A 26,671-nucleotide genomic window follows, 5' to 3' on the forward strand; every position below is an offset into this window, starting at 1 on the left:
ACAGCAGAGGGAACCATCGGGCCTGCATGGAGTTTGCCTTTCGAGGGAGATGAGGGAAGGCTCATCCTCCTCCAGCATCCCTACTAATAAACCTGAGAATTGTGTCCCTGAGGAGCCCTGGGTTCCCGTGCTGCCACCTCCTTCAGAAGAGAAACTGAGGTCAAGGAGGCTGACTGGCTCGCCACCTCCTGTACTCTGGTTATTTCGGTTTCTCTTTTGTTTTTCTGGTGTGTCCTTGTCTCCCTTGTCCTCCTGGCCGTTTCCAAGGTCGCATTCATCCCTCCTCCCTGCCCTCTGTGCTGCGTCCTGACAACCGGTCCCCTGTGCCGAGAGCAGTGCTCACGTGAGCACGTGGTGGGCAGACTTCCAGAGGACCCATCTGGGAAGGTCCCCGCCTTCCGGACCCTGCAGGGGCACGAGGAGTGACCTGGGGGATGTCGCTGATCTCTGACCCAGGGGTCAAAGAATTAAGCTCTGTTTACCAAGTCACCAAAATAACTTGCTCGATGGCATCTAGCCCATCAGCCAGGAGGTGGGTTGTGTGAATAATTAATAGGTCACTGAAACATGACACACGGCGAAGGCTTTGTCAGTCCTAAACAGCATTTTAGGTTTGTAATTTGTGTTCTTGTCAGTCGGCGGCTCCTTGGTCAGTTATGAGTGACCAGCATGAGCCCTGTCTGGCCCACGAAGGCACTGAATCTGGAGCTGAGGGCCAAGTGACCTGGCGGCGGGGCTGGGCGGCCTCAGGCCTTTCGTGGTCTCAGGGCCTCTCCTTAGGGTGAGTGGCTTTTAGGCGTAACTTTGCCCCATAGACCACAACACGTATTTTTCTATCATGTCAGACGTTTGAGAGCTGAAACCAAGGAATGAACACACCAGGGAACAGCTCATTGTTTTCAGGTCCTTAAATCCAGCATTCAAGTGGGGCTGTTGTTATGACCCCTTCTCACTTTATGTGGTGCCCCACCCCCCCACTCCTCTCCCCTCCCCTCTCTTCCCCAGGTAGAAAGGGTCAGAGTCTCTGGTGCTGCCAGAAGCAGGTGCCTCGGGGTGTTTGATACTGAGGACAAGTATTGACTCCTCCTTCTGTCCAGTGTCCACAGCATGTCTTGTTTCACCCAAAGCTTCGCTCCATTTTTTCTTGTTTGATTTGTCATGAGTAGGTATCTCCATCTCCTTTCAAGACAGGATATTAGCCTGGAAAGCCACGGTTCTCACAAAAGCCATAGAAATGGATGTTAGTGGAATTAGTTATTATTTGATGGCAAACCTACTTAGGCCCAACCAGGAGCAGGGTGTCGGAGAACCACCAACAGCAGCAGCTCTGCCCCAGCCCAGGGCCCCACGCCCGGGAAGGGGAACGCCACGTGATGGGAATTAAAATGCAGGTCTGACCCAACCAGACCCTGGCCAGCCACGCAGCCAAACGCCGCTGACCTGCCTGAGGTGTGGATTAATTTTTCATGGGTCAGCCTCGGCAGCGGGACCTCTGCCCTCTACTCTTTCAGCCGTGTCCAGGTGGATGGTCGTTTCCTTCCCTGGTCTGCCCAGGACACAGCCCTGAGGGACGTCCCACCGTCGTAGGTGCCCTCTCTCCCTCGGCACCTGCCGCCCATACTCTGTATGTGTGTCGAGCTGACTGCCGGTTTTGTTCCACTGACACAAATGGAATCCACGGCAGTGCCATGTGCGCGGATTCATTGCTCCCTGAAAAATGTCAGCCTTTATGACAAGTGAGGATTTGCCCTTTACACTGCTTCCTAAAGCAGAGCCAGAGGTCCTCACTCCAGAATTGAGCGGTAGAGACGCTCCTCTGTGCTGGAAACACGTTTAGTGGAGCAGGCGGCGTGGTGTCGGTGGAATTAAGTTGGCCAATAGTATTTGAGCAAGTAGTTGTATTTTGTGTGCTGACATCTGGCAAAGGCATGCGATCTCAGTTCGTAACGTCGATTTTTCAACGCCTATTTTAGAGTTTCATTGTCCAGCAAAGCTGACAAGTACAGTAAGCTTCTCTCACAGCCAGTGCATCACTTGAGACTAATGTCTGACGAGCAGCTTAGCAGTGGAAACCCTTTCAGAGCAATAAACAGCATCGTCAGCCTCCAAAAATCTCCTCGTTCAAAGCTCTGGTGTCTGGGTTCCAGGCTGCGGAAATTTCAGAACAACAAGTCGCCTCAGGCAGAACCTCTGATGACTGTCCGTAATGATGCCGCGTCTTCCACGTTTTTTCAGGAGGTTTCCCGAAATGTCCTTTGAGGGCAGCTCGGTGTCCTGGGACTGTTTTCAGTGGAGTTACATGTTTACGCATGCTCTCACAGGCTCGGTCTCAGCCCCCAGGAAACTCACAATTGGTGCAGGTGGGGTGCGAGGGGAGACAATAGTGAGAAGTAATAAAAATAATCATAATAAAAATGACAAAATTGGGAAACCACGTCCCCAGCTGGCCCTCCTGGCTGACTGTGGGTGCCGTGGTCTCCCTGGGGGCCGTTTCCATGGGTGGCAGAGTCACAGACGCCCGGTGCCTGTGGGTGGGGGTTGGACCCAGCGGGAAATCCCTGCTCCGTTTATTCGGAGGTCGGGCCTCCTTCCTGCTGGCGAGCCCTCAGCCCGCAGCGCCTGGGCAGACTGTGTCCCTGGTCCCTGAGCCAGGCTCAACCCCTGGGGGAGAAAATTCTGGGTGTCGTCTCCCTGGGCCACCAGCCGGTGCAGGGCGACGTGGCGGGGGCGAGGGGGCAGCCACGGCGCAGCCTTGCTCTCCACAGACAGAGAAGTGACCTGCAGGACAAAGGTCAGGAGGCTGTGGGGACCCGGGGCTCTGTGGGGCCAGCGCCTGCACCTGGGTCACAGGGTCAGGGTCACAGGTTGGGATTCGAGGCACCCACACGCCTGAGGAGTCAGGGCCACAGGCCAGCAGGCAGCGTCCACTTATCCAGATCCCCCTGGTTCTCATCCTTGGTCCTGCTGTGTGTTTTTGAAGACTGTTCTGACTCTGAGAGAAGGCTCTGGGTTGCAAGGATGCTTGCTTTCTGAGTTGCTGTTACATAACTGTTCCCCGAGCGGCCCTGCCCAGGCCCAGCTGCAGAGCTGGGGAGCCGTGAGCACCCGCCGGCGTGCCCCGGGGCTGGGTGGGTGCGGTCTTGCCGCGCTGGGCCTGCCACCAGTCTCACCTCTTCTCCGGGAGAACACTGGGCTCTTGTCTGTGGACGGAGAGCTTTGCTCTGTCAGCACAGATGGCCAGCGTGGCCCTGCCGTGGGCTGGGCCGTGCTGAGGCGGGACGCACAATCGCGCCTTGACCAGCCGTGCGGGTGGCCATCCCTTCAGCAGCGCTGAGTGCCAGGGAGAGGGGCTGGCCCGGATGGCAGGCCGCTGTCCCGTCTGTGGACATGTGGGTGTCTGGCTGGCGTTGCCACGTGCCAACGCAGGGAGCTCTGTGAGGTCTCCAGTGCCCTCGGCCTGCACAGCACCTCTGTCGGCCTTCGTGGCCGGGCCTGCCCTTGGCTCCTCTTTGGGTCCCTGAGAGCAAACACCAAGGGCCAGGCACGGCTTCCAGAGGTTCACCTTCATCCACCCCCCGCACTCAGGGAGTGGCCCTCGACCCCCTTAGTCCATCCTATTATGTTCACATTCAGTTGACCACGTCTTGCCCTGTTAGAACTCAGAGGGGGGTCCCGAGGAAGGAGGAGATTCAGGAGCGCAGCCGCGATGACCTCTGACCCTGAGTGGGGTCCTGGGGTGGAGGAGAGGTCAGTGGAGACACAAGCTCTGCCTTTCAGAGTTCCTTGGGCCTTTCACCCCCTTCCCCCTAGCATCCGACCCAGGCCGAGGGGGTGCACGCCCTCCCACCCTGCGCACCCATTGCGTTTCAGGGTCCAGGAGATGAGCGGGCTGGGCAGCGGCTCCATGGCCTTGGGTGGAATGACCTCTTTGAGGAGGCGCCTCCCCGTGGGGCCGGGCGCTCCCAAAGGGCCGCACCTCTGCAGCAGAGCCCCGGAAAGTCCTCTCTTCCGGAGGTTTAAGTGGCCAGGGCGCCTGTCCTTCGAGCTTGTGGAAGCCCCTCCGTGTGTCCCCCTGAGGTCACCAGAGTGCCCAGTGGCTCTGAGGGCGCGGGGCAGCTCCGCCCGGGCCTGGTGTGGACCAGGCATCCCTGCACACATTAGCCCTGCCGCGCTGGGTGGCGCAGCTTCGCAGTGACTGTTTCTAGACGTTTGCAGCTTCACCGTGATGGTTGAGCGGCGGCTCTCAGGATCGCTCCGGGTTCTGGAATCATCTGAGGTGCGTTTCCTGCTGTCATTTTGTTTAAACGTCATTTTGTTCCCAAACGGTTTGTAAGACTCTTGTGTGCTCTATTTCTAGGTTATTTTTTCCCTCAGCAGAAAGTCGGGGCTTCTCAGCGTGTTTTTAATTAGAAATGCTAAATGTAGTGTTTCCGTGCAAAGTGTTCTTTGATCCACAGCTAATGTGATTTTCTTTTCTCTGGGCGGCTCCACGCGTGTCTGTGTAAATCCCGTGTGTCCTCCTCGACGCCGCCGGAGGGGGGTGTGGGGGGCACCCTGCGGCATCCCACTGGCCGGCTCCTTGGATGCCATCTTTGGGTCTTTTCTGCTGGTCACCTGAGTTCAAAGTGGGCGTCTCTGAGGTGTGAGCTGGCCCCGAGGGGTCAGAGAGGGGGTGCCCCCAGGCTCAGCCCCGGAACCCGACCCGGAGTCGGGAATCACTTCCCCGGAGGCCAGGTGGCTGGGCTGGGAGGGGACCCGGGTGTGAGGCGGTGTGTGCCGCAGGGTGGCCCGTGTCCCCTCAGAGCACAGAGCCGGTCGTGGGCTGCTGACAGTTACTTCCCTCAGAAGGAGGGCCGGAGAGAGGCTGTGTGACGTAAGTCCGTGGGCAGCCACGTGAGGTCCAGGGTAGGGCCGCCAGTCACGTGTGGCCCAGCTCAAGCTCCCCTTCTCTCCTTGGCCCCTTGGCCTAAGGCTCAGCAGGAGTTACCCGTTCACTGTCTGCTTAGTGAACACGCAGCCTCGTGGGGTGCAGCCAAACGATCTTGGTAAAAGCCTACAGTGTTTGTACGACACGGCCTCTCCAGCAGTGGGAGATTCTGCCTGTTTCCCTGTCTGGCTCAGACAGACCTCTGCCCTTGACACCATCCAGGGCATGCTCCTTCCGGCACCTTCTCTGGGTCAGTTGCTGGAATAGGAAGGGGGTCCCAAGGAAGCACAACCCTTGGACTGAAACTCTTCTTCCTTGACTTGCACCGACCGTGCTCTCTTCTTGCCAGGCCAGCCGACTTGCATTGACCACAGACAGAGCAGGGTGCTCGCCCTGACCTGTGCCTTTGCCCCTTATTCTGATCTGTGTGGACCCTGCCTTCCTGCCCCTGCCTGCTGTCCCACAGCCATCTCACTGGAGTCCCTGAGGGCTGAGGTCTTAACAAGGGGACAAGCTGGGCCACAAGAAGCTCCCTCAAGTGGTGTGCGTCCTGCTGGCCTTCCTGAGCACATGGAACACAACATCCTGGGTGGTGGTGACATGAGCTTTGCCAGGCCCGAGAAGAAATCTGGGCTTTTTAAGCCCCAGCAGTCACGGCGCTCAAGTGACTGTGCAGGCGAAGCATCGAGACCAGGTTCCCGGGTGCAGATGGAGCGGGGTCCTCTGTGTCTTTCTCGCTAAAGAGCAAACGCTGAGTCAGCTGGGCAGGGCCACAGGCACAGCCACAGGACCCTGCCTGTCCTTTCCTCTCAAAATCCCGTCATGGCCTTCCACCTGGAAGCCACGCTCAGATCCTGGGCTGCCGGGGCTGGTGAGGGATGGGGAGATTCGACTTCCACCTCCTGCCTTCCCGAGGAGCACGTCCACCAGTGAGAGCGGAGGGAGGAGCAGGTGCTTAGACGCCGCCTTCTCCCCCCCGTTACACTTCGCCCCCCACCCCCGTGCCCCAATGACGTCAGAAGGGAGACGAGTGCAGGAGACAGAGGGTCGAGCTCCGAGGCATCCCCAGCCGGGGCGTCCCCCACGCTCAGAGACTCACACCCGCTGGAATGAGATACACATAGAGTCTAGAGTGAACAGGCAGTTATCAGAGGCCTTGAAAGGCTTCCAGTCCATCGTAAACTGTGACTGTCACATTAGTGGAGGTGCGTCTGAGCAGCAGGAAGACAGCTGTTACAGTCAGCCAGTGTGTCAGGAGTGAGGTCCCATCTCTGGGCATGTACCCTTTTAAATATTTATGCAGGTAGGCTCATTAGACATGGCCTTCATCTTGTTTTTTATTTTCTACCTTTTCAGAAACGTAGAAAAATTTCATACATAAAAATCCATAGAACTCTAGAAATGAACTCTTTCTCCTGAAAGGAACAATGGGCAGCATCTTAGAGCCTTTTTGGTGGTAGAACCAAGTCTGTGACTAAGAGCAGTTCTAATAACCATGCTGGGGGCTGCCTTGTGGGCCGTCAGCCCTCTAGGTTTGCTCTATGCCGTAAATCTAGTTTATCTGAGAATAAAACAGCTCTAAGTCATTAGTAAAGTAATTTCATTCATAGGGAGAATTCTTGGAATGAAAGTGACACTTTATGGTGTAAACTCAGTATTGATGTTGGCTCATGGTGCACACGCATGCACACGCATATTCACACACATGCACATATACACATGTGTGCACGCTCACACATGCGTGCACACTCACCCACATGCACACACACGCTTCTATACACATGTGTGCACGCTCACACACATGCACACACATGCTTACATGCACATGTGTGTACACACATGCGCACATGTGCACACAGAGCACCATGGAAGTGGGGAAGATTCACCCCACAGAGAGCAGTCAGTCGAGTTGGCCATTCTGCGGACAGGGATTTCATGGAGCAGTGATGGCAGGAACAGCGGTGACCGCTGCCTGTTGAGTCCTCCTGGTGCTGGGAACTTGATCTGCACAGGAGGTTCTGTTCTTCCTCCTGCTTCACAGAGAAGTACCTGGCTCTTCTTGTCACCCAGCGATTATCAGAGGACCACAGTCTGCCTGGGTCAGCAGAGCCCGGAGCCGGTGCCTCCCTCTCCCTCTGCTGGGATGCGCGAGTCCACCCTGTGTCGTCCAGACCCTGCCGTGCACAGCAGAACGAGAGGGCGGCAGGGTTCTGCTCGGGTCCACAGGGTTCCCACTCACTAGCGAGGCTGTGCCACCCGCTGCCGGTCCCTGCGGGCATGCTGCGGGAGATGCTCCCGTCCCGGTCAGCCGCCTCTCTCCTCGAGCGCTTACCGAGAACCCTGGCAGCTCGGGTCAGGAGGTGCGGTTTGCGCACTGCTCACAAGCGCCTGTCCTCTGAGTCCTGGGGCTGCTCACGCTTCATGGAAAGTGTCAGCACATCAGGTCGTGCTGCTCCGTGATGTCGCTCTGGGGGGAGCGCTGGGCCTTCCCGGAGTCGGCAATAGTGCGCCGGCCCCACCCAGCTCCAGCAACAGCAGGGGGTGGGGTCGTGGGTGGAAGACCCCGGGCCTGGTTCCTGTCCCCGCAGGCTCTGATCTTCCCTGAGGGTTTGGGGTTGACTGGAATTCCGGGAGGTCTCTTGCGTCGTCCCTAGGCGGCCAGCACGTTGTGGGCCTCTCAAAGGTGCAAGCCACACCTCAAAGTGAAGAAACTTCCCCAGAATTCCCCAGAGGGTCGTGAGCTGGTGCTGGTGAGTCAGAGGTTTCTCACATGTATGTGTGTGTGTATGGGTGTGCACATGTGTGCGTGTGCAAGCATGTATGTACTTGTGTACATATACGTTTGTGCACATGGATGTGTGCGCACCTGTGAGTGCGTGGCTCTGTGCATGTGCTTGCGTGTTTGCAGAAGGAGCACCAAGCTCTACCCTCCCAGCTCTCCTTCCCTCTTCTGCCTCTGCCCTGGTGTGGGGCGTGGGCGTCCATCGTGCGGGGTCTGCAGTCCTTTATCTCCCGGTCGGAGCCCCACTCAGCATGGGATTCTGTGTATGGATCACTTCTGAAGGGCGTGCACTTGGGCCCCTGGAGAAGGCGCCCAGAAGGGCCATGGATTTTAGATCCAGCAGCCATAAGGGGCTGTGACCAAGACCCTCTGAACTGCTTTCTTGCCATGGACACTCCGTGGCTTTGCACCTTTGCTCCACATGCCCGTCCTTCGCAGAGCGCGGTATGCAGGGTGGCGTGTGTACCACAGCAGCTGCCATGCGGCCTGATGGGCCTCACCCGTGACACCGTTGGTCTTCCCATCTCCACTGTCTCATGGGGGCTATTGATCCCCACAACCAGGCTCCTCCAGGACAGATCCCTGGACGCTGCAGAAAGAGAGAGCTGATGGAGACAGACTACTTGAGATCTCAGCCACCGGAGGGGCGTAGGCGTCATGGTGTCGGTGACACTGTGCCGTGGGTGAGGCCGAGGGGCCAGGCACTGACCAGGGAGCCTGGGGCCAGCTGGGCGCATCACTCGGGTCTGGGCTCGGGTTGGACTAGAGACCAGGCCTGACAGTCCCTCACTCCTGCTTCCATTACGACTCACCCTCGTCACAAGCGTCATTTGTCCTCCTCCGACGGCCCAGCTGCTTTTCTGAAGACAGCTTGCCTTGCTCGTCACTGTCGCCTCATTTTCTGGTGAGAATCACATTTCCCCACCTCCTTCGTCTCACTCTTGGAGGTCTGTTCTGAGGCCAGGGCCAACTTTTGTCTGTAATTCTAGGTCCTTTGGATCTAGCTCAGACAGCTGAGGGTCGGTGCCCACTTGCAGGAATTTTCTGGTCTTCGAGTGAAGGGAGTGAGCCCACGGCTGGGACAGGTGGCTCAGACCTCTCCTGGCCGGACCACGTCGGCTTCACCAGGCAAGGACGCCAGCTGCCTGCAGACGGGGACGGTGCTGCCTCTTAGCTCCTGGTGTCGCCCTGCGGACCCTTGAGGGTGCGGACAGCTGTCTCAGTGACGGGTGCGCTGTGATGCCCACGACCTCCCAACATTCTGTGCCCTCTGAGAAGCTGGGCCTTCTGGGGACGAGGTGCCACCTGTGAGCAGGGGCTTCCGGAAACTCGGTGGAGCTGAGGCCGACACACGGTCTTCACGTCAATGGAATCTTCCTTCACTTTTCCTAAGAAGACGGTGCAATACCTGCATTACGACTATCAGGAAAAAGAGCCTGTTGTAACTGATCTCTTCTGTCCTTAAGCCTCTTTACGGGAGAAACTTCAGGTCTTAAATTATATGGTTAAAGATGAGGAATTTTATGCCACGGAGGACGCTGCCTCAGCAAAGCTGTTAAAACGACCTGGTTTGGTGCTGCTGTGAGAGTGCCGGATCTGTGCTCTGTGGACAGTGTCGGCTCTGCACTCCGGTTCTGGGACGTCGCCCAGGTGTTTTGGGGCCTGTGAGTGGGACAAGGCCTGTGGCTGGGTGACAGGGTCTCTGCTGGCCCATGTCCCCTCATCCTGCCCTGCCTGGTTCTCCCTGGGCCGGTGGCCCCTTCTTGACTGCTGGCTACATGGTGGCACCCCTCTCTACTCACCCACCATGAGACACACACCTGCACACACACGCACACCTGCACGCACACATCCACACACCTGCACACACACAGGTACATACACTCATGCCTGCACACGGGCTCACACACACATTCCCTCACTCACGACTGCACACACCACGTGACTGGCCTGGTGAGGAAGTCGGGACTGTCCTTCCTCTGGTGGCTTTAACCGAACATTGTTGAACACTAGGGAGGCTGCAGTCCTCTTGCACACTCACTTTTTACAAACACAGAAAGCACGTTCCCAGGTGCAGTTCTGCCTGCACTGTTTCTCGCAGGTGCCCCGGGGGCCTGGCCAGGAAGAGTGAGGGCACAGGGGAGACGTGCGGGCACCATGGGCCGTCCGTCACATGTGCGTCCTGGCTGGTCGAGGGGACTTTCCTTGGACCTCCAGCCCTGTGTTTGGTGCCACCGTGTTCTTTTCGTTTCTAGTTTCTCCGCTCTCCTGAGAAAGGGGCTCCAGGGGCGACTGTGCTGTCGTTTGTGCGCTTTGATGATCATGTGGAAGTAGTTGGTGGCTGGTGGGCAGGCCCATCCCCCGTACGGACACGGCCCCACGTGTGGTCACTGTGGCCTCCGTCACTCACCACCCCCAAGCGAGGGACAGCAGCAGGGACCATGATGTTTCCTTTTTCCTTATCTGGTAGAGAATGTGTCTGGACGCAGGAGACCCTGCTCATGAGGAGGAGCCGCTTCTGTCCTCATGCACCTGGGACCCGGCCTCCCCCTGGGCTGTGTGGAGGGGCCCTGCTGTAGGCTTGGGGCGTGGGGCCGGGATGCAGGGCATTGGGCTCAGGGCACGGGACGTGGGGCACGGGGTTTGGGGCTGGGGCACAGCCGTTGCTGGAAGAACAGGTCTCCTGTGGGCGTCTGCATGAGGATTTGGGGACGAGAAGTATAGGGAGACGATGCTCACACAACACAACTGTCTGGAGGTAATCCAGTATCGAGAGAATTTGGGTAAAAAAAATAGTGAAGCCAGTTTGTGAACTGGATTTTTCCTCCCTGCATGGTTCCTTTTGGTATCGTGTAAAGATGCAAATTTTACATTTATGTTAAATGCATAAATTCCCTTTAAACTGATTGCTACTCTGTGCACGAGGATCCCCTTTACTTTGTTTCTGTGTATACCAGCTGAAGACGACTAGTTGAAAAGTAAAAAGTTCCCCTCAATTAACTGGTCCTTTGCTTACGCGACACTGCCTTCCCGTGTGCCTGTGCGAGGGCTGCTGGAATGTGAGTGTCGGATAAATCTGGCCTCAATCACTCCCGTCACCTGTCGTCTCCGTGTAAGTGCTGAGGTCAGCACAGGAGCTAAAAACAAACATTTTTATTTGTAGAAAACTCAGTAACTCTTATACCTTGAAAATGAAATAGTATATTTTCTTTAGTTTAGGTTGAAGCAAAGAGAGGTCATTGCTACGACAGGTGATTTTATTTTGACAGATACTATAACGTACCAGAGGCAGGAAACACATGCAGTGCAACATGTGAAGTATTTAAATCGCTTTTCTTAAAATGAACTGCATGTTTTAAATAATAGATGTTTACCTCCCAGGTTAAACCTTAAATAGTCCCATTTTCACTGAAATGGCATGTTTTTAAAAGGATAAAGTTATACCCACAATCCACTGCATTCTACACACCATCAGAGAAGTCTCACAGGGTGAGTCCTGGGGGAATTTTAAATTGTCATTTTCAGATCATCTGACCCTGCCAGGCCCATGTGTGGAGCCAGTGGGGCTGCCTCCTGACACTGTGAAACACTCCTCACCCACACGAGAGAGGGTTTTGGTCAAAGACTAATTTACATATTCTTGTGCTGAATTTCACACAATGGAACAGAGTGGCAAAATTTGTCTTTTAACCAGTCTCTGATTTTATTTTTGCATTTCCTGTTATAAAAATGTAGGTTTGAGTCCAGCAGTTCATTAAATTGGCCAAAGACTGGACTAATGCTCCCCAGCAAGGAATGAGAAGCCGAGTGGACCAGACAAGCTGGTCTTGGTTTTCCCATCCTAACTGAATACTGTTTGCTTAGAGACATTCATGTATTCTTATAGGAAAACAGGTTTTCAGTTCAAAAAGGGGATGCATTTTGTTCCTGTGGAATTAAACAGTATTGGCAAGAACCACCTAGAAATGAGTGTCAAGTGCTGGGCTAGCTTGTAGTGGGTTCTCTGTGTCGATGGCCTTAGAGGTGCGAGAGGCTGTTGTTGGTCTTTACATGTGCAGCAGACCCAGAGGACAGCCAGGGATGGGGCAGGGCTGAGGGAGAAAATGCCCCTCAGTCTCTCATTAAACACAACACTGACCACAAGCTCTCTGTTCTCTGCTGGCTGTCTCCAGGTTCCTCCATGGAAACTCGGGGCTCGTGTCGGCTGCAAGCCTTGGACACATTCCGTTTCTCTGTGTGTGCACACACCTCTCAGATACGTGTTTAGTTTGTACATGTCAGATACCTGTGGATCAGGATGAAAACTCGGTTATTTAAGATGAAAGAACCACTTTGAAGATGATCATGTCCACAGATGCTTGGGACCATGTCACGGACAGAAAAAGATAAAAATAGGATGCTGACGCGTGTATCTCATGCTGCAAGCCAGGAAATAAACTCTCTCCAACCAAATACAATATTCCAGAGTATGTCTGGAGAGGCTTTGTGTGAGCGTCTGCGTGTGCATGTATGTCAGTGTGAGAGTGTGTACATGTGCCTGCATGTGTTTGTTCATGTTGAGTGTTTGTGAGTGTGTGCATGTGAGTGTTGCATGTACGTGCATGTGTGTGCATGCTGCGTGTGTGTATGTGTGGCCAGTCACCAGTGGTTCAGACTTGGGAACATTTCTACACTCACCATCTGTGCACGTCCATCCTGCGTGAGCTCCTCCTAGTCTCTGTGAAATCTCACAGGTGATAGTCAGAGCCTCGGGTAGCCACTACACAGTCTGTGACGAATGCTGGCTGCTAAATGTTAATCAAGGATGCTACAGAACACTCACCCGGAGATGTTTATAGATGCCGGATACTCGTAAACGAGCCCCGTGCTGGGTGTCTCAGAGCTGCTGGAAATTCACTTGAAACTGTAAATTCCTTCATTTCAGGGACCACGAATACAATGGCAGTCAGTCCTGGTCTCTGTGGGGTAGTTTCTTGTATCCGTAATTGTGACATCATGTAGATGGTGTCGGCCAAGGAGACGGGGACGGGGAAGGGGGGCTGAGATAGAAAGAGCCATTGATATTTCCATCGGTCCTGCCGGGGAGCCGCTGTGGATTCTTCATCTGGCCCTGGCCCCAGCCTCCCCCAGTGGCCTCTCGAATGGGCGCATCTGTCTTCTGCCGGCCCAAGGGGTGGTGGGCTGGCCCTGGTGCTCAGCTTGTGAATTGCATGCGAACCTCTCTCATGAACAATCTGTGATTGTATGGGATCCTTTTCTGAGGGCTCAAAATTTATAGATGACTTTGTCTCTTAATTAAATGAAGTCAGAACAGTCCACTAGTCTGTTCCACACGGTTCTGATTAGTGGTTTACTGCTGATCTGAGCCACACTTTACACAGCAGGCATTTGCTTCTCCGGGTTAGTAGATTCCTATGGTCAATCCTCATTTTTTAATCTGAAATATGACATTCCAAATGTTTATGTTGAAGAATCTAAGTCGAGTTGAGGGTGAAGATGTTAATGTGCTTAGAGAAATCTCCCAGCGTGCCAGATGGCATTGGGTGACGGGGAGGCAGAGGCTTTCGCTTCAGACAAACTTCTGAGCACAATGGTGTAGAACAAGCTAGGCTGTCCTCCCCAAACCTGCCCAGGTCACCCCCAGACGCCGATTCAGCAGAGAGAGGACCACTTTCTCCCCAAGCGTTTCCAGGGGAGGCGCGGCCGGCCTCTTACCCACTGGGAAAGCAGTATGTGTTCACTTTGAATGTGGGCCTTTACATCCTCCAGGAAACCTACCACCCGGAGTCCTGGGCACAGGCCTTCTTATGCTTTTTGAGGCAGCAAGTTAGTATGCCAGCACTCAGATACGCCTGTGATTTGATAGAGCGTGTGTTTTTCCTGCTGCTGTGGCCTTGGGCGATGACTGAGGGAGGATGAGGCTGGTGCATGTCTGCAGTGAGCATTCAGCCCCGACACCTCTATCTTCTAGCGGTGTTGGCGCTCCCGGGCGCCTTGCGTGGGCCCAGAAGAGTTCATGGAAAGCAGGGTGCTTTGCCTCCTCGTCATGAGAGACCCGCTCACATCCAGCCCAAGGCCCGCGGCCACAATGGGTGCCTCGGAGGGCATGTGAGGGGCCAGCCTGGTCCGCGGAGCCCAGTGTCCCCCGTGCCACCTGGAAGTCCAGCTGCAGCTGACTGCAATGTCCAAGTTTCTGCTCCCATTTCTAAAGTTCATTTTATTTCAAGTTGGCTTCTTAAAATGAAAGTTAAAAATCTGTGCAAACATACGAAGTTGGAATTATGCTGGAAGGTCGCGTGTTGAGTGGGCCGAGACCCAGGGGCTGGTTCTGGGTGCTTTCTTCCCTGCCCTGGGCTGTATCACTTTCCTTTTCTTGTTGGAGAATTCACGTGTATGTTTTCATGGCTGCATTTGCGTTTCCTTCTGCGACACCCAGTGAGCAGTTTTAGCCTCGTCTCCTCTTCACTCCCCGGTCTTCCCTCTGGGACGCAGTGTCTGCTCCTGGTCCATGTTTCCCGAGAGCGCAGGGCACAGTTCCCTGCCTGCCCCTTGGCCTCCCCTTGCCCTGCGCTGTCCCAGGTCTGCCGGCCTCACCTCCGTTTCAGCCTTCCCCCCGCCCCTCGCCAGCGCTGCTTGAAAGCCTTTGTGGCCCGGTACCGGCCTTCTTCCAGGCGGCTGAAGTGACCGTTAGGGTGTCCTGCTTTCAGGTGGACCGGGGACCGACCCCCTCACGTGCACCTCATCTAGCCCGCGCCTTTGTCTCGGGGCATGGGGTGCTCGGAGGCGCCCACCGGGCTGTGGGCCCAGTGGACGCTCGGCTCTCACGACTGTGCCTGGTGGGCAGACCGTGAGGCTGTCCCCCCCATGGGGCCGGCTCTTCCTGTTCCTTCTGCTCGTCTCTCCCCACTCCGCTCGCGCGCTCTCTGAGCAGCTTGCGCGGTGCTGGGGGATCCACCCCCACCTTGGAACCCTGTGCCATGAGTAGGGCAGGGTCGGGCGGGGGCCTGGGGGCTCCGGGCTGTTGGCGGGCCGTGCAGCTTCGGACGGGGGTTCTGGCCTGTTTGCTTGTGGGAAAGCACTGGTAGCATTCTCGTACATCGCTCACTGCACAAGTGTAATGTGGCTCATCAAACTGTCGTGGGCTACGGTCGCTACCTGTCGTCACAGCTGTTGAAATCGGTCAGGAGGAAAGTGACGACAAGATGGAGAGCAGGGGATGCAGGATGCTTGCGTGGGCTGAGCCCTTTCGGCACACCGGGCGCTGCTGTCAGCCCTCCGTGTGGCCGAGCTGTGATCCTCACAGCCGCTTGGAGAGGAGGCCCCCCCCGCACTTGTGGATGAGGAGGCCAGAGCGCCTGCAGGCCGTCCTACAGTAGCGGGATCTGGACTTGCGCCCCACTCTAACCTGCGTGCTTGCTTTTAAGAAGTAAACGTTCCTGTTCCTAATGGATTTTGCCTCTTGAAAGGAGAGTTTCTCTCGTAATCTGGATGGTTGTGTTCCGGTGAAAACAGATAAAGGGTGGTTCTGAAAATGACTTACGGCCTGAGGAGGGACCCGACGCGCGACGCAGACAGGGAGGTTGAGATGGGGTGGGGGCAGACCCGTGGGCCCCGCTTCGCCTCCTGACTGGTTGTTTGTCCCAAGGGTATGGAGTCTAAACTTCGCCATCCATTCAGTGCCGAGGAGCAGAGCATGGGCCCCCGGCTCCTGGTGGGAGTGCCTGGCTCCTTCGGTGCCTGGCCGTCAGAGTCTCATCGGAGTTGTACGGTTTCGTGCCCAGCACACACAATGTCTCTTCAAGGATGTGGGCTCAGCACGTGCAGTCCCCTCTGTGGTTTGACGCTGGTCGCAGACTGGCCACAGACCCAATGCCCGGAGCTTCCCGCAGCCGGTCTGAGGGCACGGACCGGGGTCACCAGGGCAGCATTCAGCCGCCACCTTCCTCTGAAGGGGAGGCCCTGAGCCAGGCAGAAAACGGCTGGTTTTCTTTACGCGTCTGTTTGCAAGTGTCCCATCTGCTCATTAGGGTGGGATTGAATATGAAAGAGTGGATCCTGTCCTGCGGGGCGCATGTCTGAACTTATTAGAGGAAAGGGTCTCAGCAAACCGCTCAGTGGCCCTGGTTTTCTGATGGGGCTGCTCAGCCACACTCGCTCCTGCACAGAGCACAGAGGGTGGTGTTCTCACACACATGTGCATGAGGAGAGAGGTGGGTCTGAGGAAGAGGCAGCCGGCCGGCTCCTTCCCACCTGCTGCTCCTTGGAGGGAAGATGAACACAGCCATGAGTGTTGTTCCTGTCCTCCTAGGTGCTGGTCACAGTGGTGGTCGTGGTAGTGCATGTGCGTGTGTGTCTGTGTGTGCAGCTGTGTATTGCACATGCGTGTGTGTTCGAACACAGGCAGTAGGAGTGTTCAAAGCCAACACCTAACCGAGTGCCCCAGGACCTGTAGGATAACGAAGCATTTTCCGGCACACTTGTCTTATTGTACCAATATCATGTTACAGAGAAACAGAAAGGGAGCCAGGAGTGGGAGGGACTTAACACTCAGCACCTGTCACAAGTTTTCCTTTAGAATTAGCCTCTGCTTATAAAAATTTAATTGATTCCGAGCAGTCTGTGCACAGGGTGCTTAGTGGGGGTGTTTTGTTCTCTCGCCAGCTACATGGCTACTTGGAGAGTGAGCCGCTCACGCTGCAGCTGTTCATCGGGACGGCAGACGACCGCCTGCTGAGACCGCATGCCTTCTACCAGGTCCACCGGATCACTGGGAAGACCGTCTCCACCACCAGTCACGAAGCCATCCTCTCTAACACCAAAGTCCTGGAAATTCCACTTCTGCCGGAAAATAACATGAGAGCCATGTAAGCTGCACGGCCTCGGGTGCTGGGGTGGGCTCTTGGCTGGTGTGTTCCCCACATTCCTACACACCCCCATCTCCACAGCACCAGTGGCCCAGGGTGCCCTTGCTTAACATCTAAATAAACTTTACAGATATTTATGACAAAAGATTTGTTTCTTTCCAGGGTTTTAGCCTGGAAAAGGCTAAACCCTTTTACGTATTGTCACTTACAACAAGTAGCTCAGTCCCACAAGCTGTCAGTCCCTCCCCATGCCTGCATGAGCCCTAGATGTGGCGCCCATTTATTTCCGAATGCAGCAGTGCAGATTAGAGGGATGGGTAAAATGCAAACACTGAAAAATTAAGGAGAACAGTGTGTCTGGATAATATCCTCACGGAGAGAGTTTCTGATGTTGCTGGTATGACCAGCTCCAATGTGCAGATCTGACTCATTAGTTTAGGGGTGAATTTATTAATAAGCTGAAGATTAATCTTCTCATGTCCAATAGGGTCTATATTCATGGCTTCATTTAATCCTACTAATTGAGTGACTGTGTGCCTTGCATGTCGCTCCTAAGCTGTGAGTGCAGCAGAGGAAGGGAATGAAGTTGTCCTACGTAAGGCCCCTGGTAGTAAACACACGTGTGGATAGAAAATTAAGGCACCAAGTCACTGACGGGGATGGGTCTTAGAGCTTGGTGGCCATTGGATGTCGGGGAGGTGTCAGGAGGTGACATCATTTAAGCTGAGAGTGGAAGGTGCAGGAAGGGCTAGCACGCGAGGTGGAGTGTGTGAGGCAGCTCGTGTGAAGGTCCTGAGGCAGGAGTGAGGGGGTGTCCCTGGGGAGGGGAGGAGCCTGGGTGGCTGGGCTGTCATGGGCGAGGGAGAGAGTGTGGGAGAGGAGGTGGATGGGGCCACGTTGTGTAGGACTTTGTGTGGCATTTTGGTAATTTATTTATAACTGTTAAACCCTCTAAGTGACAAAGAAAGGGAAAGCTTTCTCTTCATGTTGGCTTTCCACGGATTTGGGGGAATTTATGGACCTCTGAATTCATTCTGCATCCTTGGGTTTGCTTCAAGAGCTGTAATCAGAGTTTCCCAAGGACCAGGATACGGTCAGATGGTTTGCTGTCCAGTTCGTGTGGGATGCTGGTCCTGAGTCGCCCACTGATGGGCTGGAGAATGCAGCAGAGCCCGTGTATCTTCGTTCCCTCTGCTTCCTGAGAGAGGAGCAGTTCGGGCCTCCATCCACCAATTTATATGTGGAGTGTTTTGCTGGAGTCTAGTGTTGAATGAAACTATTAAGTTAAATGAAATTAAACGAAATCATATGAAGCCCTAGAAAGTTCAGGATCTTAAACTGAGTAATGGTGATGCTGTCCGAATCTTAAGTCAATAGAACTTCTTGGGACCCTCCCAGGTGCCTGCACTGCAGGAGGGAACCCCAGGCTCTCGTCCTGTCTTCCTCCGGTGCTGTGTTCTGGTGACTCCAAATGTGCCAGTGCAGTGGGGCTGAAGCTTCCAGAACCCTGAGTGTCTGCTCGAGATCAAGGGTGGATGACAGAGACAGTGATCAGGGTGGATCGTCTCCATGATGCTTCAGTTTCCCCACTTCGCTGCATGTGTAGACAGCGGGGCTTTGTCCTGCCCGTGGTGAGGGCTCCAGGTCTCTCCCTGGAGTGGATTGCTGTCCCGGGGAGGGTGGGCCTCCGCCATAGGGCAGGAGCAGGCCCAGCCCCGTGGGATTGGCCCGAGGCCCTGCATGGGGACCGGTGGGTGCTGTCTTACACCTGTGCATGGAGGATTGGGAGAACAGTGTGGACCTTGTTCTGGCAGCATCGACTGTGCTGGGATCCTGAAGCTCAGGAACTCTGACATCGAGCTGCGCAAAGGGGAGACGGACATCGGGAGGAAGAACACCAGAGTGAGGCTGGTCTTCCGGGTCCACATCCCGCAGCCCAACGGCCGGACGCTGTCGCTGCAGGTCGCTTCCAACCCCATTGAGTGCTGTAAGTGCGGCATCTGCCCATCCTCGGGTGACGCCAGCTCCAGCGCGGGTCGGACACCTTCTCTAGGGACACCTTTTCTCTGCTTCTCATTTGTGTGCCTGGTGAGCTGTGCTTTTCACGTGCAGTCGCTGGAAAATAGCTGTTCCATCATGGGGAACCGCACGCCCCAAGCGTTGACCGCGAAGATATGTGACTTAAGCTGGCATTAGGTTTACGCGGCTCTGCGCTGGTGCAGGGCCTGCCCCCGACTCCCTGCACCTATGGGGAAAGTAAAAAGAAATTTGCCCTGAAACACTGAGATATTTGCGTTGATCACTTTTGAGTTAATCCCCTCACATTTCAGGAAACTTGAGAAAGTGGAATTCTGCCTTGTGATCCATTGACTGAACATCCCGAGTTTGTGAGCCTACGTGTCTCACGCCCCTTCCCTGGCAGCCCCTGGTTTCCGCTTCTCTTGTTGGTGTGCGTGGACCTGCCCAGGGGTGATTCAGACACTTCCGGCCTGGGCCTGGCCGCTCTGCTCCCTCAGGGGCTCGGCTGGCCTCGGTGTGGGCTCGGCTTGCTCTCTCCATGCCTTTGTCAACTTTTGTTAGCAAACTTTTGGTGAAGCCGTCTGTGGGAGCACCACAGTCCTCTGCTTCGGCACCGCTCCCTTCCTGGCTCCCCTGCATCCCCGCCTCCTTCCTGATCCAGAGTGGGATCCCAGGGAGGGGTCACCGGGACTCTCTGAAGGGAAGCGCGGTCAGGCCTGGCCGCACCTGCCGGCTGCTGTCAGAATGTCTCCTTGCCCAGGAAATGCCTTCCCCAAGGCCCCTGTTCCTTCTCTCACCTCTGAAGCACGGCCCTACCCCAGATGTGGGCCGTCTCAGGAAACCCACCTGTCCTCGTGGCCCACCTGCCCACCTGCCTCAGCAGGCGCGTCTTAGTTTGGTCCTTTGCCTCCGACCTGAATGTCCACTGACCTCAGTGAGAGGGGCTCTTCCTCCCAGCCCCCCAGCCCCTGCTCTGTGATGAGGTCTTTGCCCTGCTCTCCCCTCCACCTCCCCTGCGCCTGCTGGTCCCTCATGTCCAGTCTCGCAGACGCCTGTCCCCATGCTTGGGGTGGCCTGTGGGGTCACTCCACCTTTCTGTGGTGTGGTCTTTTCCCCGAGATGGAGCAGGACCCTCACTCGGGTCCCTGGTTATCAGGCGACTCCGTGAGGACCCTTGGTTCGGACCGCCTGCGTAAATGCCCGTCCTCACCATCTGCTTTTGCACAGAAACTGTGGCCGCCGGGCTGCACCCGTATTCTTCTGCCCATCCTGCCTCCCCCGACCGTGGGAGTGCTGCTCCAGCCCTGCTCCCTGCTGCCTGGTGTTTCCTCTGCCCCTGTCCCCTCCCTGCTCCTTCAGAGCCAAATCCAGACCTCAGACGGGCCTCTTCGTCCCAGCTCCTCTGGTCCTGGGGCTCCTTGCTCTTCTGGGACCTCCCTTGCATGCCTGGCCCCTGGAGACCCCACCACGTTAACGCCTGGCCCAGGCCCCTCCCACAGTGCCACGGGGTTGGGGGTCTCATGGCTGCTCCCAGCTTCCAAAGACCACATTCCATTCCCACCGTATCGGGGTGTCCAGGTGGGGAGCTTCGCTGTGATGAGGCTTTCTTCGTTTAGAGCTGCGCGTTCTGTCCCCCACGCAGAGCGCCAGGGCGTCTCCCTCACCGGCAGGGCCACTGTGGGCTTCACTGAGCCCTCTCCCATCAGTCACCCCGGAGAGTGTGCACGCTCACTCACACGGAGGTTCACACACACAGACCTACACGTGTGCACAGGGCACTGAGGGACGTGGTTTTCCCGTGTAGGCCAATCGGATATGCCATTCTCCTTTCTTATTTGCGTAATGACTCCGACCTGGTGTAAAATTACGCAGTCTTCCTCAGGAGACGCTTGTGAAGACAGCGGGGGAGGTGTGGTTGCACTTGTTCCATTACGAGGAACCGCATTCACGCTAGTCCTCCAGGAACCGTCTGGAGGCCCAGCGGCCGCCCTCTGGGGACGTCGTGCCGGCGGGGCCCAGGGAGGCCTGTCACTCACTCTTGGTTTCCTGACCCCACGCAGCCCAGCGGTCGGCCCAGGAGCTGCCCCTAGTGGAGAAGCAGAGCGCAGCCAGCTGCCCCGTCCTCGGCGGGAAGAAGATGGTCCTGTCCGGCCATAACTTTCTGCAGGACTCCAAGGTCATCTTCGTGGAGAAAGCACCAGGTATTTACTTTAAAAGAGGGCAGCGGAGCGTCTCCTGGTTCGGGCGCGTGGGGCGTGGTTCCTGGAGGTGGGGCGGGCGCTCTGCGGGTCATGCACCTGTGCTGGGCGCCAGCCGGCGAGCAGAGCGGGGGCTGCGTCCAGCCCAAGCGCGTCTGGAGCCGGTGCCACCCTCCTTACCCGCTTCTCTGTCAGTGTCACAGAGCTGAGGTGTGGGGACGCCCCGGGGACGGGCGTGTGCCCCCTCCGGGCCGCGGGGCGCCTCCTTCTTGGGCTCCTGCTCTGGCCTCCGCTCGGCCGCGTCCAGGGCAGCACTGTTCTGCTCTGTGTAGACCAGCTCTTCTCGTTTCTCAGAGTCACCACCTCTTCCGGGGCAGGCGTCCAGGTGCAGGGTGGCCACAGTAGCTGGTGGGACCCTCGCTCAGAGGGTGGGCCCAGAGACCTTCCACACCCCCTCAGCATCCTTCAGTCCCCCCTTCTTGTTGGTGCACACCCCAAAGGTGCAGAGGTAGATGTTGCTGTTCTTTGGGGCTGTGGCCTCTAGAGCCCCCACCTTTCTGTGTGCATGTGAGTGTAGACCTCATTGGTACCTGTTGTAGACCTCATCTCTGCCTGTGTAGACCTCACCTGTATGAGCCTGTGTAGACCTCACCTGTGTGAGCCTGTGTAGACCTCATCTGTACCTGTGTAGACCTCATCAATGTGTGCATGTGTAGACCTCATCTGTACCTGTGTAGACCTTGTCTGTACCTGTGTAGACCTCATCTGTACCTGTGTAGACCTTGTCTGTACCTGTGTAGACCTCATCTGTACCTGTGTAGACTTAATCAGTGTGTGCATGTGTAGACCTCATCTGTACCTGTGTAGACCTCATCTGTACCTGTGTAGACCTTGTCTGTACCTGTGTAGACCTCATCTGTATCTGTGTAGACTTAATCAGTGTGTGCGTGTGTAGACCTCATCTGTACCTGTGTAGACCTTGTCTGTGTGGGCGTGTGCACACCCCCGTGTATATGCTCAGAAGATGAAGCTGTGGACAGAGGCTACTGCAGGTCTGAAGGTGAAGAGTCTCTTTTCTCTGTGACTTGGGGGCCCAGAGCGAGAAGCCCCTCGGTGGGTGGCAGGATAGATGCGAGGTGTGGCACCGGTCGTGCCCCACATGTCCATGGAGAGGCCTCTCGGCACTCATGTGAATGACAACAAGGGCATGTGAGAGGCCATGCGGGCCTCACTTCTCCCGGACACTCTCCGAGCTTTGTTTCTGGAGCCAGTTCCTTGCAGCCTGAGTGCAGCCCGAGGCCCAGCTGGGTGCTGCCACCCTAGACATGGTGCTGCTGCCACTCAGGCTGGGGAGGGGCCTGCAGGTGCCTGGGCTCAGTGGCTTGTTTTTCTTTTTCACATTTCCCAATTGGAATTTTCTTGAGAGCGCCAGGGCAGGCCTCGCGGTAATCACTGAAAACCGTGGAGGCATTCAGCCTCGATAATGGGCCTTGATTTTGTACAGTTTGCAGGAAACTTAAGTGCTTCAATCAAAATGGGCTTAAAAGTCTTTCACATTTAACACAGTCTGCTATATAATCATGCACATAATTGGAAAATATGCTTTAAATTATGGAGAAACCTTAACTAAGTGTGCTGATAAGGAGAGGAATTTGCATGGCTGGAACACCATTCTTTGGAGAAGGTTAATTTTGAAATAACCTTTCGAGCTTTACACTTGTGTCTGTGCATACTGGAGGAGAAACGCACTCTGCCATCCGTGCAGGAAGACACTTGTGCTCAGAGGTGTCGAGTCGCAGCCCCCTTGGGCTGATTCACAAAGAGGTCGAGCAGCTTTCTTCACTGTTTTCCTGGACCAGCCATCATCTTGACGCCATGACAGGACCGGGAGGTCCCCTGGATGCTCTCAGCTTGCTGTGGGTGCCCTTGGAGCCCCAACTGTGGGGCAGACTCTCCTCGCCGGGCTGTCACCTCAGTCATGGGGCTTCACTTCGTGGCCTCTTGGGTGCCACGTGGAGGTCGATCACCTGCCCGCCATGTGGGGAGCTTTGTTCCCGAATCTGCAACCGTCATCCTCACCCGAGTTGTCCCTGCCCTTCACATGAGCAGAGTCCAGTCTGTCACGTGTCGTCTCTTAGGGCCTGTCCTCGACCCTCGCCTTCCTGCAGCAGCTCAGTGTCTGGTGCACAGATGGCAGGAAACCAGTGGGCGGTGGCACCTGGACTCATGTGAACACCTCACACCTGTGACCAGTGAAGTGGGGACATCGAGGTTGTGGGTGTGGACACCATTGTAACTCTGTGTTTGTATTTAACGAGGTTGTTCGTGTGTTGTACACACGCTCACCACGTCACATTTTGAAAAGAAGGGAACGGATGTGCACACGCGTCTTCCTCTGCATTCGGTTCTTGCACGGGCCAAGCCCGCACCCTCCTCGTGCATCCTGATGTGCGCTGGACTGGAACTGGGCTTTTCCTAGCTGTTTTTTTGGAGAAACCACTAAGCTCCATTTAGACTAAAAACATGGTTGTCCTCTAGGCTCCCGATGAAGTTGTCCCGCCTGTTTTAAGGTTTTGTCCTTAAACCACTGCTTGGGAGGCACCAGGCGGAATGGGAGCAGGAAGTTCCTGTAGCGGGGTTTCATAAACGTGGGCCGTTGAGACCTCACCAGAGGCTCTGCCATTATTCCTGCCCCTCCAGCTGCTGTGTGGGACGTCAGGCGCGGGGCCCTGCCCGGGGCGGCCCCCTTTTCCTCCCGGGGCCGTGCCCCGCTGCTGGAAGGCCCCAGCAGGTGAGCTGGCTCCACATCAGGATGTCCCTTCAGCTGCTCTGGGCTCACGGTGTCAGCTCAGAGCTTTATGTGTTTCGAGGAGTGGTTCCTTCTGCTTGGAGGGCTGGCCACAGTGTGTCTCCCCCTGCCCTCCCCCTTGCCCAAAGAGAGGGTGTGTTTCCTCCTCTCGGTGATGGAGCAGGTGAGAGCTGACCTCCAGCTATCGCTGCATTCGGCAAATTGGAACAAGGCATCCTCGATGGCTAGTGGTGCAGGCCCCTCCTGTGGATGTCGGCCAGGTCCCTCTGGGTCAGCCGAGGCAGGAGGAGGGGCCGCCGGGACCGCGTGAGAAGTGTCACAAAGGCAGTGATCAGTGTGTAATACAGCAGCGCAGAGCTCTGGCTGCATAAGTGACAGAGCTTTCTGGAACAGTCCTGTGGTTTTTCTCAGGTCTTTACTGTGCCATGCAGAAGGCCCAGGTGTTGAAATAAGCTTTTTCTTCAAGGACTCCAACGACGTTCTGATGCTGGAAGTCCGTGAGCAGAGGCCTGAACACCCGCACGCCTGTGGGGTCGAGTGTCAGGCGCAGGATGCCTGGCATCGTGGGACCCCCCCCCCCCCCCCCCCCGGCGTCAGAGGTCGCAGGTGTCCACGTTCAAGAAGTGAAGTACTGACCCTCTCTCGCCCCCTCTCTCCCAGTGGAGATCCTGTAGCTCTCCGACCAGATCTGTGAATTAAGCACATGTTTGTACGTGCGTGTCAATATTTGAAACAGCCCAGGGGCACTATCACGTCCAGTATTTATGGAAACACCGAGAAAACACGTGGAACATGAACTCTCTCCTCCTTTGGATATGGGTTGAGACAGAAGAGAAGGCGAAGGTTTTGGAGGTTTTGTCGCGTTGGACATCGAGTTCTTGATGCTAAAGCTGGAGATAGAGTCTCTTTGTAAAGTCACCTGTCTGTGCTGCTGCAATTATTGAAAACTGGAAATGAGGCCGGTTTTGGCTTCTTTTGCCGCATAACAAACCTCACCAAAACTTAGGGGCTTCAAGTAACAACCACTTCGTTTGCTGGCGATTGTGCATGGGCTGGACTCAGTGGTCGTTTGCGATTGTGCGTGGGCTGGACTCGGTGGTCGTTTGTGTGGCCACCTCAAGCTGGCAGGTCAGCTGGGGCCGGACGGCAGTCTCCTCTGCATGTAGGGTCAGGGCCTCCCCGTGAGGTCTCCTCGGCAAGGTGCCTGATGTCCTTCTTAAGGCCTGGACCATGAACAGTGCTCCCCCTGCACCGGGAGTCAGTTGGGTCCCGGAGGCCCCAGGGAAGACCCCCTGGGGTAGATGTGGAGGCCCGGTTCACTGGGGCCACCGGTGACTGCCCGTCGCAAAACTAGATCACTTCCCTGTCAAACCTCTTCAGCAGGTGCGCAGACCCTTACTAAGGCCCAAACCCAGCACGACAGACCGGACTTGCCTGTCCCCGCCCCAGTGCCCTCCCCTCCCCTTCGCTCCGGTCTGGGGTCTGCTCCCTGTGCTGTGAGCCCTTCCTGGGTCCTGGCGTGATGGGCTCCTCGCCTCACCAGTTCCCACCTGGCACCCTCGGCCGATCTTCATCACGCTGTTTGTTTACTCGGATGTGGCTGTCACCTATCCTCACGAGAACGAGACGATGATGCGTCCACGGGTGGCGCTCAGCACATACATACTCCTTGAACTAGAGAAGGAATGTCATCGTCACTGTGAAAGTAAAAAGTGGGGAAGATGCGGATGTTGTCAGATATTCACACACAGTTTCCTAAATCCCCTGACACAGAACAGGGCTTGCTTCCTCAGACACGTGGCTCCTGCTAGTGCCCAGCCTGAGCCAGACGCGGAAACCTGCTCATTTTAAACGAAAGAGGAGCCAAGCCATGTTCTTTACTTGGCCACCCCAGCCGTGGGGCCAGGCCCTGGGGTCCTTTGGCCTTGGGGGTCCAGCTGCTGTGGTCAGCCTTTACAAAGGGGTCTGGGCGGCTCTGCCTGGCAGCCCACAGAGCTGGCCGGCTGTGGGTCGCACACTTTTAGAGCCCTTGAAATATGAGGAACCGAGGCGACTGAATCAGCACGATGCTCACGAAGCGCAGGGGTGGATGAGACGTGAGGGGTCTGGGGACAGCTGTCCAGCAGACTGCATTACACGCGCACTTGGTGCCTACTGTGGGGATGGTGGCCAGGGGCTGACCCTGAGCTGCTTCTGGAGGTGGTGCTGGAGGGGCCAGTGTGCCCGGTGACCTGTCCACCCAGGCTCCCGGGAGGTGGACAGGAAAGACGATGCCCGCAGCAGCCGTGGCCCCGTTACTCTGTCCTTCGCAAGTCCCCATCCCTCTCCTTGACCACTACCTGCTCTCTTGTCAGTGCAGGGAAAGCCGTCTCTCCGTCACTGGCTCCATGGGGGCCACTGCACCGAGGTTCGGGTTTTTGAGGATGAAGACGACCCCCAGACCCTGATTTCCAAGGGAGATCATCAACGCTGGCTCGAGTTCTCGCTCCCCTCTTCCTTCCCTTGGTGGGCTCTCTGTGTGACAAGACCCTTCTTTGGGTTCCTCCTCTTGGCCCCCTGTCCCCTGGCTGAGCCGCCGGCTTTCTTCAGGCGGGAGAGGAGGTGCAGGAGGCCATCAGCTCTGCCGAGAGGTGGCACCGTGTAAGCCCCATCGGTCACCTGCCTGATGTGGCTGCTCCATCGTCCGTGGGGAAGTTCTGGGTGCAGAGGAACCGAGCGGAGGCTGGTGAGGTGGCCAGTGTGGAAGGGGTTTCTTGATGTGTGCTGCTCCATTGTGCTCAGTGGAGGGTGACGTGTGAGGGTGACAGAGGGCCCCACGGAGGTGGCAGCGTCCCCCACGCCCCTTCCTCCGACGGGGCATCAACAGTGAGCAGGAAGGGGCTCAGAGGAAGGTGGCAAACTCTGATCCCTGGTCCAGCTCCAGCTGCCCCTGCAGAGCCTCCCCGGGGCCCCCATGGTCCCAGTGGCTCTCAGAGCCGTCTGCCGTCTGCTTGGACGAGTTCCCATTCAGGGTCCCGGCATCCCCGAATAAGACACTTACAAGTGGCTTCACAAGGCCTTCAGGCTGTGGCA

At 56.3% G+C, this 26,671-nt stretch overlaps 1 protein-coding gene across 5 annotated transcripts in view; it reads left to right on the plus strand.

The window, feature by feature from the left end:
• NFATC1 (nuclear factor of activated T cells 1) overlaps positions 1 to 26,671 on the plus strand; it is a 128,073-nt gene that overhangs the window by 38,990 nt on the left and 62,412 nt on the right. For all 5 annotated transcript variants that reach the window (XM_058557349.1, XM_058557352.1, XM_058557351.1 and 2 more), the window contains exons 4-6: positions 16,371 to 16,573; positions 18,388 to 18,560; positions 20,653 to 20,793. In XM_058557349.1, the coding sequence (XP_058413332.1) occupies positions 16,371 to 16,573; positions 18,388 to 18,560; positions 20,653 to 20,793 (517 nt within the window). The remainder of the gene's footprint in view (positions 1 to 16,370; positions 16,574 to 18,387; positions 18,561 to 20,652; positions 20,794 to 26,671) is intronic.

Source organism: Diceros bicornis, chromosome 16 (genome assembly GCF_020826845.1).
Source record: "Diceros bicornis minor isolate mBicDic1 chromosome 16, mDicBic1.mat.cur, whole genome shotgun sequence".
In the NCBI taxonomy this organism is placed as follows: Eukaryota; Metazoa; Chordata; class Mammalia; order Perissodactyla; family Rhinocerotidae; genus Diceros; species Diceros bicornis.